We start from the raw sequence: 15,612 nt of genomic DNA, 5'->3' as shown, positions 1-15,612 counted from the left end.
CTCACATGAGACAGCAGCTGAAAACGGGACCAAGTTCACACCAAATTCAGGGCAGGGTTCTGTGCAGCCATGCTGCAGGTTCACAGTGGGGAAGCAGTGGCCATAAGGAGCCTTCCCCCCCTGCATGTGGCCATGTAAGAGCTGAGCAGAGCTGTAGCCCCGGCACTGTCCGGAGCACAAGGATGGCTCTCTAATGGCTCCCCTAGGGATATCTCGTGCTCCAGAGAGGAGGGGTGTAATGTAGGCTGAGCCAGGGCTCCATTCCCAGCTGGCTGGCTGGCCATCTACAGGGAGAGATCTGGGGGTCCCTCACTGAGGCAGACTGCCTCCAATGCTGCTCCTGGGCAGATTGTGCCAAATCCTGAAGCCTTTGCTGAGTTTTCACTCAGTTGTTACTCAAGAAAATGTCAAAGGGAGTTTTTCCTGAGTAAGGGCTGAGTGAAAACTTATTTGTTACATGGATACAGGTGCCCTTTGAATTCTTCAGCACCATACGGTCAGAATGCTGCACATCCGTGAGCCACACAGCTAGCCCTGACCACTATATTTGCCAGTCAGTTAACCAACATCTCTGAGGCTAAGATCCCACCTAAGGTGAGAAGTGGAGGCCAGGGCAGTTTATCCATCTGCCTGGAGCAAAGTCAACCTGCTTTGTGATTTTTAGTGTCACTCACAGACTGGAGAGTGTCAGCTCTGTCCCCTCCAGTGCTTCTCAAACAGTCCCACAGGAGCCTAGTGACTAGAGATGGGAAAAGCCAGTCCATTTCTCTGAGGCCAGGGCAATGTGGTGTGCTACCTTCTCTCTCTCTCTCTCTTCTCCTTGCAGGGAGGTCCTGGCCACTTATATTTGTTGAAGAATAAAGTTGCCACCTTTGCCAAAGTGGAGAAGGAGGAAGATATGATCCTGTGAGTCGCTTTGTTATTTCCCAACCCTGGGTGCCCTTTCTCTGGTCTATTTAATGTAGATGGGGGTGGGTAGGCTAAAGTTTTATTCCTATATTCATTGTGACAATCTAGTCTGACCTCCCGCGTAATACGGGCCAGAAAACTGCCCTGCATTCATTCATGTTTGAAGTAGCGCAGAGCTTTTAGAGAAACACCCCTTCTTGAATTAAACATGGCCAGTGATGGAGATCGATCATGATCCTTGGGAAATGGTTCCGATGGCTAATTCTCCTCACGATTGTAATGTGCATCCTAGTTCCAGTCTGGATTCGTCCGGCTTCAGCTTCCAGCCATTGGATCTTGTTACCCCCTTGTCTGCTAGACTGAAGAGCCCATTAGCAAATCTCACCAAGTCAGCCCTTAACCTTCTCTTTGTTAAGCAGACTAGCTTGAGCTCCTCGAGTCTCTCGCTTTGTCTACTGGGGTTCTCTATCTGGGCCTTTACTCACTACAACTGCTTTCGGCTGCTTTATTGCCCTCAGCATTCACCGATGCTACATTGTCTTTTTTTAAAATGTCAATGCTGGTAATATCATGCAGCACAATTGTCAGGGGCAATTGGGACAAGGGGAGAAAAGAGGAAATCAGAAGGGAAAAGATTAAAGGAAAGTGTATTTAAAAACCCTGGCAACTATGAAGATGTAAAATTTAAAAGGTTTGGGACCAGTATTGAGGGGAGAGGAGTCCAACTGTGCTGCCCTGCTTGGCAGAGGTGAGTGGTCAAAGAATTATTCTGTGGGGGGAAATGGCAATACTTGCAGCAAGTATTATTCACAACAATCAACTGGCCAAGCTCTGCTTTGGGAGCTCACCACTGTGCCATCCTGGAAGAGCATCAACAACCCACCACATGTGAGTGCAGATGCCCTGTGCTGCTTCAGACAGGTTCAATCCACCTTACAGGCATGGAACAGGTGAGGCAGGGGGATTTCCATGGAAAATCTTGAGCTCAGGGAGAGAGGCTTGTGTCTCCTCCAGGGTGGTCCCACTTTGTCTCCCTGGACAGCGTGTGTCCAATGCCAGGGTGCCTGACTCTGCAGAGGGGGTGGATTTTAAATGGTAATTTTGTTTCCTCACATTACTTCCAGCTTCTGGAAGCGGCTGAGCCGATTGATGAGCAAAATCAACCCTGAGCCAAATGTCATTCACATCATGGGCTGCTACGTTCTGGGAAACCCCAATGGGGAGAAGGTAGGCGGCCCTGGGCCATGGCCAGAAGCTCTCTATGGGCAGGTCAGCTGGTGTGGCACAGAGTTGGGATATTTGATTAAAGGGCTTTCCCCTCTAATATTGAGGGGCATGTTGTCCTTTTCCCAGCCACTCTTCTCTAAGGATTTGCCTGCTTTGCAGACATGTGCTGCACATCCCACCTCATGAAGAGAGTAGCTCGGCTGGTGTGTGTCTGTGAAAGGATAAGCCGCCCTGTGGGCCATACCATAGATCGGCAGGAAGGGACTGTTCAGTTTGGCCTTTCGGGGAAAGTGAAGAATGGGAACATCAGACTCTTCCTTGCAGCCGTAGACAAAGATCAGAGAATCATAGAAATGTTGGGCTGGAAGGGATCCCGAGACGACATCAGGTCCGGCCCTGGGCTGAGGCAGGACCAAATAAACTCAGCCCATCCCTGACAGGTGTTTGTCCAATGTGTTCTTAAAAACCTCTAGTGGCAGGGATTCCACAACCTCCCTGGGAAGCCTATTCCAGTGCTTAACTAGCATTCTAGAAAGAAAGTTTTCTCTAATAACTAACCTTGCTGAAATCTCCCTTGCTGCAGATTAGGCCCATTACTTCTTGTCTCCACTTTAGTGGATGTGGAAAACAATTAATCCCTCTCCTCCTTATAACAACGCTTAACATATTTGAAGAGGGTTGTCAGGTCCCCCCTCAGTCTTCTTTTCTCAAGACTAAACATGACCATAGGCCAGGTGCCCAGAACTGGACACAGTACTCCAGCTGAGACCTCACCCATGCTGAGTGGGACAGTTACCTCCCATGGCTTACGGACAACACGCCTGCTAATACACCCAAGAATATTAGCTCTTTTCCCAAGTGCATCACATTGATGGCTCATACTCAGTTTGTGATCCACTATAACCCACACATCCTTTTCAGCAGTGCTACTGTCTAGTGAGGTTTTTCCACCATTTGTCCCTACCAATAACCAAAAGGGCTGATCGGGTTAGCCTGGGATATTCAAAGGGAACTAGGGTCAATGTGAGTTGGGCACCTAACTCCCTTAGGTCCCTTTGAAAATCACAGCCGTACTCAGCTACCCCGTATAGGCAGGATTCTTCCAGTGGTTGTGTGCGCTGGCTCCTATTGTCCAGCACAGGAGCTGTGAGCTGCTGGGGCATGGGTGGAGCAGGACCTTGCCTAGTGGTTGTGGTGACAGCTCAGCATAATAGTGAGCATAGATCCAGGAGTCACCTACCAGTCGGAGGGTGACACCAGAGTCAGGGGCGAGAAGCCAAGCCAAAGGTCAGGGCAAGGCGTAGACTGGAGTGGACAGGAATCAGGTTGGAAGCAGAGGCTGGAGCAAGAGCAAGAGAAGGAAGTGGAAGCCTGCACAGCTGCAGCATGGCATGCTTTGAGCAGCCACTCTGCTGCTGCCACTGCAAGGCTCAAGTAGCAGGCTGCTGGCTCCCTGCCCGATCAGGAGGCATGGCCATTTGGAGAAGACTCACTGCGCTTGCTGGGTGGCCTAGCGACCAGGCTGGGAGCCAGCTGTTCTCCTGACGGGGCTGACCTAAAGGTTTGAGTCTGACTGCTCTGAAGAGTGCTGAGTTCTCTCGTTCCCCATTGCCCTGTGCCTGCCCATCAGTTATTTAATTTGAAGCACCTGGGCTGCCTCTTTTGAGTCAGCTACTAACTTTTAAATCTCGTCTCATTTCAGCTATTTCAGAATCTGAAAAACCTAATGAATCCTTATAGAGTTGTCTTTGAGTCACCACTGGAACTTTCAGCTCAAGGTAATTTCTTCTGCTATAAATGTGAGGGTGAGCTTCTCCAGCATCACTGCCTCCTCCATGGGCCTCTTTCACAAAGAAGCACTCTTCAACTTCCGGAAGCCCTGCCCCAAAAAGCCAAGTCGCTGAAACCTTCCCCGGTTTGTAATGACTTTATCATTGATTTGTATGGTGGATTCCTCCTGGTCCGGCTTTTCCCCTTTCATATTTCCTCCCCTTTTTGCCTTTCAATTGCACCTATCATTGTGTTTGTAGCTGGAGAGTGCTCTCCAAAGCTAATGCAGATCACCAAAAAGGGCCTGTAACAGGAGCTGAGCTAATAATTGATGTTTTGGTTTGATGGCAGTTCCAAACAATTGAAAAAAAATTCAGTTTGGGTTGAATCGAATCTGAAATTTTCAAAATTTTTGGTGACTCAAAAGAAGTCCATTTCAGGTCTGTGCCAAAGCAGGGACTTGAACCTTGAGCTCCTACATGAGGTAAGTGCCCTAGCCACTGGGCTTAAGGGGTGGAAAAGTTGCACCTCTTCCTCTGGCTGGTTTGTGACTGACTGAAGCTTTGTGTCAAATTTGCAAATAGTTTCAAGTCAACGGAAACTGCATTTTTTTGTCAAATAAACTTTTCTTTAAAAAAATGTTGCCCAGTTCTACATGGAACTAATACTGACCCTTCTGGGCAGAGGTAACTTAGGAGATTCGGTAAGTTACCAGAGCATGCTGAGCTCAATAGGAGAAAAGCACATGCACATCTGGGAGAAGAATCTTTTCCTTAATGATGCATGTGAGTATTTCTCCTCCAGAGGATGCTAAACAACAGCACTAGTTCTGAACAGACTTTCCATGCTAACAGAAGAGCTGAGTGTGAACCATCTTTTCATAGTCTCTTCTTGTCTGTAGTTTGAAAGACTTTAGAGGCTATAGACACCTTTTCTTTCCTTGTATGGTTGATATCTGGCTTGTGGCTTTTATCCACCTGCTGTTTGGTAGATTTTCACAGTTTAAACAGTCATAAATACAAGGGATGCATTGTTGGCCTTGCTGAAGTTATCCACTGTGGTTTGCCATTGCCAAAATCATAGTGATTAAGACCAGAAGGGACCATCAAATCATCCAATTTACCATGTGGTACTGTGTCCACATATTTTAGATCTATTTATTTGTATTACTGTAGCACAGAGGAATCTAGGCACTGTACAAATACAGAACAAAAAGACAGTCCCTCCCTCAAAGACCTTACAATCTGCAAGAAGCTGAACACCCTCATTCTGTTTGACCTTAACAAGATCATCCTCAACTCCCACTGACTTGAGTTGAGGGTCCTCAGCATTTGCCAGGAGGGGCCCTGCATTTTCAAAGTGCATGCCTAAGATCCACAACAAAACCATGCAGTGGCGCATGGCCTTGTGCAGAGAGTTAATTGTATCAATTCAACAGACAAGATTGTGCTTTCTGCAAACAATACATGTTGTAGGTGGTGCCCAGCAGAGCAGTTCTTGGCTCTGCAGGAGAGCAGGGCTTGAGACTGCATTGCAGTTTTTTCATCTCGATAAATCTAGGACACATAACGTAACCGCTTTAACCCCTGGCTACCCATCATGCAGACATCTCAAACTGACCTTAATCAGCTGTGAAAGAGAAAAGTCCTTCCCTCTGTTTTGCTTTTTAGAATCTAGGATTGTTTGTTTTTCTTATGCTTTGTGGGGGTTTGGGTTTTGTGAAGCTACACTGGCCACCTCCATTGCTGGATTTCTGTAAAGTGACTGTCCTAGTGAAATACTTCAGTCAAGCAGGTGCAAAAAGGATTCACACCAGTAGCGAAACCACCCAAGTCCACATTTTCCCCCAAAGTGTTCTGCTGAACTTTTCACTTTGGCAAAAGAGAGATCTGGGTAGTTAGTGATCTTTTGCCTTACCAAACTCACTGCAGCCATGGAGATTGGAGATCTCATAAGCATGAAGGAGAGGAGCCTCTGTTACTGTCTGACAGGTCTGACTGTACCTTCTTTTGGTCCATAACTTTCCTACAGGCCAGTGGCGTGTTCCCTGCTGTCATTCTAGCTAGTGTCTCCCAGAGCTGGAGTGAGTTGTACTGTGACTCTCGGCACCCACTGATTATCCCCTTTGCTGGCAGTTTGTGCAGAGAGGCCAAGAACAGAATGGGACATGGAGACAGAGCTGTATCTCACCTTCTGGGTGTGGGTGGGCGCACACTGGCAGGCTGTTAGGAGGGGAGCCCGTCTTGCTGTTGCTGTCTCCAATGTTGAGTATGAATAATATGATCACCCATTTTGGGGGTTGTCAAGGCAACACCTTTTATGGTTACTTTCAGATGGGGCATGTGATGCCCTGAGTGAGTGACAGCTGTCAGCAATGTCCTTACATGAGACTCACAGACAGACTCTCCTGTGCGCATCCATGAAACAGGGAGAATCAATCTTTTTGGCTGCTGCAGGCTGCTTGGTCTCTGCTCCGCCCAATGCATCACTGGGGTAATCTGTGCTTTGTTTTGGTTCTCATCCTAGGGAAGCAAATGATTGAAACTTACTTTGACTTCCGTCTTTACCGCCTCTGGAAGACTCGCCAGCATTCCAAACTGTTGGATTACGATGACATTTTATGAGCTGGAGAAGCCATTGCATGAGGAGAGTGATCACCAGTATCTCACAAGTCATGCTTGTGGCAGAGACTTTTTTCATTGGCACGGGGAGCCCTGCAGGAGGCAGCAGTGCTGAAGGGATGGAAGGAAGGGCTGTCGGGACGAAAGGCTTTTGGGTAAAGACAGAGGCTTGAAGGGGAATGGTGTGACTCCGCAGACACTGCCCGCAGAGCCTTTGTCTCTCAGAGGGAGCTGTGTCAAATGGGAAATTTCCTTGCAGGACTGAGCTGTTTCAGGTCATGATGGGCCAGAATCAATTCCAGGTCCTTTTAAAGACATTTAAAGCTCAGGTTTTCTTATAAAAAAGTAAAACAAATAATCCTTGCACTATAGTAAAGCAGCGACTTGAAGCCCAGAGCGGGAAGGGCATTGTACTGATGGGCGCTCCCCAGCAGCGATCTTTGCTGTGCTAGGGATGTTGGAAGGCAAGGAACGCCATACTTAATCCTGCAAGCTTTGACCGGCAAAGTTCAGCAACCTAATGTCAATACACATTGAAATACAGAATTAGAGTTTAACGTATTTTGGTTTAATAGAAAATAAGTGCAATTTTTTTACACAGAGGGGAAAACCCCTCCCAATATTTAATTAGTTACAAATAACACATCAGTAATCAATAGATGAGGTATTTTTTAGTCTGCTTGAAAATATATTCGAGATCGTAATATATCTTCTGTAGACATATTTAATCACCAGCAATATGATTTTAATGTTACTTAGCAGACCCTGCATGTCTGCTGCATTGATCAGTCCTGTTTGGTTTTGGTTTTATCTTTAATTTCAGAGTAGCTGTGTTACACTAATTGTATGTGTTCTTATGAATGTATTTTGCACCTCCAGTCAGACACAACTTTGTTACTTTATCTTTGCTACTTGCAAAACTGTATGGTTTTAGTTTTGCTGAAAGTTTAGATAAGTTTAGATTAGAAATACAGTACATGACTGAGTGGAATCTTGGTCAATTTCATTAAGATATAACAATGAAGTAGAAATTAATAGCCATGTTAATTGTTCACTCAGTATATTGCTACATTTTAGAAAGATGAGCTCTTCTTGCAGACTGCAGGATGGAACAGAAGTTTATTTGAGAATGAGAAATCCTCCGAGGAGGTTTAGGTGTTTGAATTAATAGAATGAAATACTTCTTGACGTAAGTAGCATTGGTTAGTAGCATTTTGAATCTTTCCCACATTCATCTAGTTGCCAGTTTTTTCCAGCAATCTATTGAGCCGTTTGTAGTTCTCAGCTTTCCCTTCCAAATCCTCTTTGTCTGAGACAAACCGCTTATATAGCTCTCATTTGTGAGCAGCTATGGTTTTCGAATCTGGATTTGTGCTGAATATCTTTTAAGATATTCCATAGTATATCCTTACTTTTTTTAGTCTTCTAGTCTCCTGAAAGTCTAGGGGCTAAATATTACTGTAGTCTGCACAGGTCACCCTGGCCATTTGGGGTGATTATACCCTTTCTCTTTCAGAGAGGTAAAATATACAGGAGAATAACCATGGAGGGTTAGTTTGGGCTCCTGGTGTGTTCATTTCTAAAAGTACCTGGCTGTGCAGTGCAGAAAAAAAATATGTATAAACCTTCTTTTGAATCATAAAAAAAAAAGATTAGTTCTGATCTGTGGAAAATCCCCTTTCTCTTTCCTGCCCCATGTGTTGTTGTAATACTAGGGAGCAGGCCACCTGCTAAAACTGCTGACCCATGTACATTAATGACCTTTTATGTCAAATTTTTATGAAATAATCCACGTACAGTTAGTAGTGGGGGAGAGGGAGAGCCCGTTTCCGATCATTAGAAATCACCATGCCGAAGCAAATAGTTCATCAATAGCTGTTTGCAAATGACATGGCCCCAGCTTTCGAGAAAGGTGAGCATGTTGCTCTGCTTCTCCAGGCAGCCATCAGGATGCTCTGCTAGCTGCTGGTCATTGGGGGCGCAATTCTTTTTCTAGTTGATTTATGCTCAGATTTTCAGACTAAAAGGATTCTTGGCATCACTACGGTGGCTTTGGAAGAAAATGTCATTGCACATTTTTTTAAAGCTATATGTCACTGAACTAGCATTTGGCATGTGATCACCTCTCTGCTACATCAGGAGGAGGTGTGAGTTGGATATTCTACGACAGCCTAGAAATGAAATGACAGTGACAGCATTAAGATGTTGACACAAAAACGCATCCATATTTGATTCTGTCACTTTCCAGTTTGCTTTCATGATTTGGGTTGTTGCTTACAATGTTAAGTGAAGAATGATAAACTGCTCTCTCATCTCAAGTAAAGCCCCACTTCAGTGAATGTGATAGCATAAATGTAGCATTGTGAAAATACTATGTCACTAGGAAAGGGCCTTTAATATATACACTTTGGTAATTTATCTGTATAACTATTGTATATCTATTATGATTGAGCTCTTCTAGAACTAGAGTTGCAGTAGAAAGGTAGACTGTACAGTTGCATAACCTATCCTATACGGAGATGTGAGTTTGAATGACTATTTCAGACTGTTTTACTGGTCCAATTGACTGTATAGTGTAGTATATTGAAAATAATGAATGCATTTCTCTCTTTTCCAAAGATCTATCCCATGTAGTTTTATATTATTATGACATGAGCAGATTCTTGTATTTGCAGTGATCATTTGACTAAAGGGATGAAAAAATGTTCTAAAAGCTATAATTGGGAGGACAGTATGGGGATTTTATACCTCCTGCCTATCAACTATTTAAAGCCTTTTGTGCTAATATCACTTTGCAAGTTAATTTTGAAAGGAAGAAATTGTGTTTTCATCCACTTCTAGCTGGCTGATCCTTTAGAATGCCTGATGGAACAGGAAGGAGTCAGCAGGGTGTAAGATGAAGAAAAACTTTGTAGCTATTTAGGCCTTAGAGGAAAACACATAGAATGTGACATCTTCCACTGGAACCAACATGTCAGCAGTTACACACAATGGGGCCTGCATTCATCAGTCAGTATATCATATGCACACAAGGTAAAATCCATCCTATGCAGAGGGACAGCCTCAGTTCTATGCGTCATTTCAAGCCCACCTAAGCTCTATGGAATGGGCTTTGGGTAGTGCATAGGCCTTGTACTGTCATGCTCTGTTGTGTACTCATTACGGCATGATGAGATACCAGAGGTACGTTTACTGACTGATGTGCGCATCCTAGAGTGTGTCATTGCACCTATAAAATGGTTCTTTTCAGTTTAAAATTTTTTTTAGCTATAAAGCTGTATTAAGCCATGCAATCTGTTCCCCAAATTAGTCCCCTCTCTAACAGTACTCTTATTTATAATTGCTATTTGAAACTTTTGGTGGAGCCCACTTCTAATAAATGTAGTGCAACTCTGTTTATAGTGGTTTCAGAGTAGCAGCTGTGTTAGTCTGTATCTGCAAAAAGAATTAGGAGTATTTGTGGCACCTTAGAGACTAACACATTTATTTGAGCATAAGCTTTCGTGGGCTACAGCCCACTTCATCGGATGTATAGAATGGAACATATAGTGAGGAGATATATAAATACATACAGAACATGAAAAGGTGGAAGTAGCCAGACCAACTCTAAGAGGCTAATTAATTAAGATGAGCTATTGTCAGCAGGAGAAAAAAAACTTTTGTAGTGATAATCAAGACGGCCCATTTTAGACAGTTTGGCAAGAAGGTGTGAGGATATTTAACATGGGGAAATAGATTCAATGTGTGTAATAGCTCAGCCATTCCCAGTCTCTATTTAACCCTAAATTGATAGTATTTAGTTTGCATATTAATTGAAGTTCAGCAGTTTCTCGTTGGAGTCTGTTTTTGAAGCTTTTCTGTTGCAAAATTGCCACCTTTAAATCTGTTACTGAATGGCCAGAGAGGTTGAAGTGCTCTCCTACTGGTTTTTGAATGTTATGATTCCTGATGTCAGATTTGTGTCCTTTTATTCTTTTGCGTAGAGACTGTCCAGTTTGGCCAATGTACATGGCAGAGGGGCATTGCTGGCACATGATGGCATATATCACATTGGTAGATGTGCAGGTGAACGAGCCCCTGATGGTATGGCTGATGTGATTAGGTCCTATGATGGTGTCATTTGAATAGATATGTGGACAGAGTTGATAGTGGAATCAGGTGAAAGTCCCTAATTGCTTAGCTACTTTTCATTTGGCTTTCAGTCCTTAAGAGCCTTGTCTACAGTGAGCTTTTTGTTAAGATTTCCCACCATTATGCTACAGCAGGTCAGCTCCACCAAAGGGAGTGCGCTACTATAGACCCAACCACAGGTATTTTAACACCTGTTTTGACTAAATCTGCTGTGATCAGGGGCTGGATGAAACAGTGGTAAAATGCCAGCATCCAGGTTATTCTGGCCCTTGTTCTGTTGCTAGCACAGTGGAAATGCACCTGGGCTAGGGCAGTGGTTGGAAATTTTAACAAAGATCACATGGTAGACCCATGGTAAACTGGGGAGACTCATGGTAGACACAGTTTATTGAGAACCATCACTCCACTCTAGTGAGTTTGAGTGCATGCAACAGTTATCAGTTCCCATGTAAATGTTCAGTACAGCTTTCTAATGGGATTGTCATCTCCTCCTCCTCCTCCTCTGCTCTGGCTGAGCAGGAGCAGAGAGAAGTTTGTTGGGCCCTGGATGGAGAAGTAGGGAGGAATCTTGCAGAAGCTGCTTCCAATAGGAAACTAAGGCTTTGTCTACGCTAACACTTTTGCTAGGAAAACTTTTGTCAGTCAGAGGTGTGAAAAAAACAACCCCGTCCGACATAAGTTTCACCAACAAAAGTGCAGGTGTGGACAGTGATATGCTGGCAGGAGACGCTCTCTTGCCGGCATAGCTGCCACTGCTCGTTGGGGTGGTTTGATGATACTGGCGGGAAAGCTCTATTGCACCAGCACAGAGTGGCTATGTGGGAAAGCTGTGCCACTGTAAGGTCTGTAGTGTAGACAAAGCCCAAGATACGGGTTTCCATAGAATGCCACTCCACTCCCACGGCAGCTACCAGCCCCCACTAGCAGGGGGTGGGGTGGTTTGGTAGGCAGGCCCTCTGTCATTACAGTGCAACTCCACTTACAGCGAAACCAATCAACCCCCCCATTTTGCTGCCACATGAGGGTTCCACTGTGCATGAACAGGAGAGCCCACCTCACTCTGCTTCTCCCCTATCCCTATCCAGGGGTCTCAGGAGTAGTTTGAGCCACACCCCCTGCAGTCTTTACTCAGCCCAGCTTTGCCTCCAAGGGCTGCTGCTTCCCTGGGTGAGACTCCAGGAATGAATAAATTCTTCTGGCTCGTCTCAGCCTGGGCCTCCCCTCCTGCTTGTTTGGGGCTTGTCTGAACCCAGTTCTGCCTGGTGTGATGCTTCTTGAAAGAGATGATGTGTACAGTATACAGGTGTTTTTGTAGACAGGCTGCCTCTCTCCCTGTGTGTGTGTGTGTGTGTGTGATGCATGTTCCCATCTGCTCTGTTCCATGCAGCAGATTGCAAGAGTTCTCTTAGTGCCTTCTTGGCCTCTCCAGCGTAACTGTCCAGTCACAGAATGATGATGTGTCTCCAGAGAAGGCAAACCCGAAGACACATCCACAAACTCCTCTTCTTAACTCAGCCTAACTAATACAGGGCCTCCAATACAGGGGTCCAATACAGGGTGGCTTGTTGCACAAAAATGAACCCTTCTAGGTCACTATAACAGGAATGGCATTGGCAGGAGTTGCCAGAACCATGCCTCAGAGATTTTCGAGGAAGTCCCTTCCCAGATCACAAATCGATTTATTTTGAGGATGCTGGGTAAAATCCTCTCTAAATGACTCCCTCCCCCCCCACACATGCGTTCAGATGAGTTGCATCAATATAAATGGGAGCACCTTCTTGCCTAGTGTTGGCTGAGGTCTATTTTGAATCAGTTTCCCATCAGTTAAACAAAAATTACAGGAGGCAAAGATCACTGAAAACAAATATAGATTGGCACTAAATTAGAGTAGCACATGCACATATGATCCCAGAAACAGTCTATTCATTTTGTCCCTGCCTTGCCTCTTAAAAGAATTGTTTAACTCTAGGAGCGTTCGTGATCAGAATCAGAATGTCCTTCATTCAAACCCTGCTGGCTGGACTTGTTATAGGAGGCCTGGACTGATGCAGCGAAAATCTGCTGAAGCCTAGGTTTGTTGCAGCTTCAAAGCATTAAAGCAGGGAGTTCGCCTGCTGGGAGACAGGCGGCCAGGGGCCTACAGCCTTCGATTTGGGGGTCTGAATGAGACACCATTGTCCAGTATGAATTTTCCTCCAACTGTTCTGTTGGATGAGGAAGTGCAAGCCAACGGCAATTGGAAACCAGTGCACCCACAGCTATGGGTCAGTCTGACTGCTGATAGCTTTGTCTGGCTCCTGGGAGTTTAATGCATACATATGAGACTTAGAGATGAGAAGCCTGATTTTGATCTCAGTTACACCACTGTAAACCTGCTGTGAAACCAGTGATGTTAAGTAGTGTGAGATTGGAGTCAGGGCCCAGGGTATAAAAACTAGAGCGCAATCTCTTACCGGTGCTGGGGAGAGACAACTGGAAGTTTTGATTCAAACATATGATACATGGGAGAGAATTTGTGAAATAGTGAATTTAGAGGTGAAAATAATGGATATTAAATTCTAAGAACCCATGTGAAGGGAAATTAAATGGCTTTTTCCTTAAATATTTAGTAAATGTCAGAGTTAAAAGATAATGATTGCTATTACACTGCTTTTAAAATATATTTTAAAATTGACAGATGAAAGGAAAAACATCTATGGGTCTCTTACCTTTGGTAAGTGATGTTACCATTCTGTTAGCACTCTAGCCTTTCTTCCTTATGTTCTGTGTTGCAAAGTGGTGGTGTCTTTAACTGGTCCCAGTATTTGACTGGTCCCTCTGCAGCTGGGGCCCTGTCCAACTCTCACTAAAGTAATTGGAAGTCTCTCCATCAACTTCAATGGGAGCTGTGTCGGGGTTTCTGTAACATGAAAACTTTTGCATAGAACCTCAAGCAGCTGCTGGAGAGGATTTTTTAATCGTGTACAACTGTGAGCCCTTCATGAGACTCCCAGTTCCTTCTGGAGTTTATATAGCAATAATGTGCCCATCTCTCCTCCACTGTTCCCACTCCCCATGTGATATACATGTTTTTTCGGCTTTTGAATGTAACCTTTCGCCTACGGCTGTGCAAATCAATTTGTGGAGTTCTACTGATGTACCCTGCGCTCTCCCTAGGGGGAGGAAAGTTCAGTGTTATTGCATTGACGGGCCTTTGGCAATTGGCTTTAAATCCTTCTGGCCTCTGGCTCCGGGGAAGAGCACATGGCTGGAGTTGGGATTCACAAACCATTGAATAGAAGATGGGGGAGCTGGAGTTTTGACTCAAACTCCAAAGACCGAGGTTGCATCTCCCTTCAAACATCCTGCTTACTCTTAAATGAGGCAGAGCAGGGGGTTTCAAGGGATACCACCCCAGAGATTAATCCTCAAATTTGAGATGTCATAAAAACATCCTAAATTAGTGTAGAAGAGGAGGGCTTTTGGTGACTAGGGAGAATTACACACATACATCTATATAAATAAGTTAGTGCATGTATACACACCCATGGAATCATGCCATTGTTTCTTGTACCCAATTATTTCCCTCAAAACCATGCACTGGTTTGTTATCAGAGCTGCTAGCACAGCCTGGATTCCTGGAATTGATTTTCCTTAAAGGAAAAAAGCCCCAAGCACTGATTAGAAAAAAACATACAGAATCACAGATCTACAAAGCAAAGAGAGAGTAATAGTAGCTCATGTCCTTTTATATTTGTGTATATCTGTTAGGAATATGGGGGAGATGGGCAAATTACCTTTCTCCCAATAGGAAGGAGAAAAAGTAAATACAACTGGCAGCATTAATGAAAACAACAAAATCTAATATATAACCATTACTTGACAATGCCATGCAAAAGAACACATGTATAGGGCCCAATTCTGTAAAGGGCACTCCGCACAAAACTCCCACTGATTTCCATGGGAGTTGAGGGCACTCAGCTTCTTGCAAAAATCAAGCCTTTCCCGAGGAGGAGTGTATGTATCCAACTTCACACATTGTGTGGCCTCCTCAGCACTGCTCTGAACAAAGCAGATGGCAGTAGCTGAGGATTCCATTTCAGCAGGCAGGCAATATTTTGGCGGGAGGAACAATCTTTCCTTTCCCCATCCCATTTCAACTGGAAATTATAGTTGGCTCAGTCCCATGCAGAGTGCTCCAAACTCTTCATCCCAAATTTCCAAAAACGGCCACTGCTACTCTCGAGTGCCCAACGTGACAGCTCAGGTGCACAAGTTGGCTACAGAAGATCTGAAGCACTCAAAATTAGTGGAGAGTTCGGAAGTGTGGGTCTTGCCTCTGTGGGGGATTTGAGCTGCGTTTCAGGGCAGATCTGCTAAAAGGCTGAAAGAAGAATCTTTCTGAGCATTCCCCCGCACCGCCCAAACCTTAAATGCCGTTTGCGATTGGTTACAGTGGTCTCCTTCCAGGTGAGATTTGCTGTGACGTGGGCTAGATCTACCCTATCCACTGGATACGTTCACACATTTCTTTGAGATGATTTGCTGCTTTGTGTATGATAACCATGTTTCAAATACATTAAAGTTTATAGGTTTTAAGATGTGATTTAATAAAAACTGACATTTTGGGGAAAGCAAGAGAAAAGCTTTTTTCTTTTCATACCCTCTCTCTCTCTCTCTGCCTGGTTACTAACACGATAACCAAGTGCTCCTTGACAAATCTGCTCTTTTGTGTCCAGTGAAGGTCTAAAGACTTTTAACATTTCTAAAATTGCAGCAGGCAAAGAAGTACTGAAGCAGAAACTCAGGGCTCTTACAGAGGGGAAGACAAGCCGGAGTGCTGGGTCCCAGGGGCCGGAGCAATTGTGTGACAGCATTAAACGATCTATAGAAAAGCACTGGTCCTTTTACCAACCACATGGCTATGTGAAGGGCTAAGCTCTGACAGCCATTGTGGCTCTCCTAGCAGAGATGG

The 15,612-nt window shown here is 44.7% G+C and overlaps 1 protein-coding gene across 5 annotated transcripts in view; it reads left to right on the top strand.

Annotated features, from left to right (window-relative positions):
* NSMF (NMDA receptor synaptonuclear signaling and neuronal migration factor) overlaps positions 1–15,266 on the top strand; it is a 76,613-nt gene extending 61,347 nt beyond the window's left edge. For 3 of the 5 annotated variants that reach the window (XM_054007636.1, XM_054007634.1, XM_054007639.1), the window contains 3 exons: positions 827–906; positions 2,034–2,136; positions 3,839–4,552. In XM_054007636.1, coding sequence (XP_053863611.1) covers positions 827–906; positions 2,034–2,136; positions 3,839–4,216 — 561 coding nt within the window. In that variant the 3' untranslated portion in view covers positions 4,217–4,552. Of the gene's footprint in view, positions 1–826; positions 907–2,033; positions 2,137–3,838; positions 4,553–6,432 lie in introns of those variants that run through there. The other 2 variants (XM_054007638.1, XM_054007637.1) reach the window with 1 other exon arrangement.
* Positions 15,267–15,612: the final 346 nt, after the last annotated feature.

This window comes from Malaclemys terrapin, chromosome 17 (genome assembly GCF_027887155.1).
Source record: "Malaclemys terrapin pileata isolate rMalTer1 chromosome 17, rMalTer1.hap1, whole genome shotgun sequence".
Taxonomy (NCBI): Eukaryota; Metazoa; Chordata; order Testudines; family Emydidae; genus Malaclemys; species Malaclemys terrapin.
This window is presented reverse-complemented; position numbering and strand designations above follow the sequence as displayed.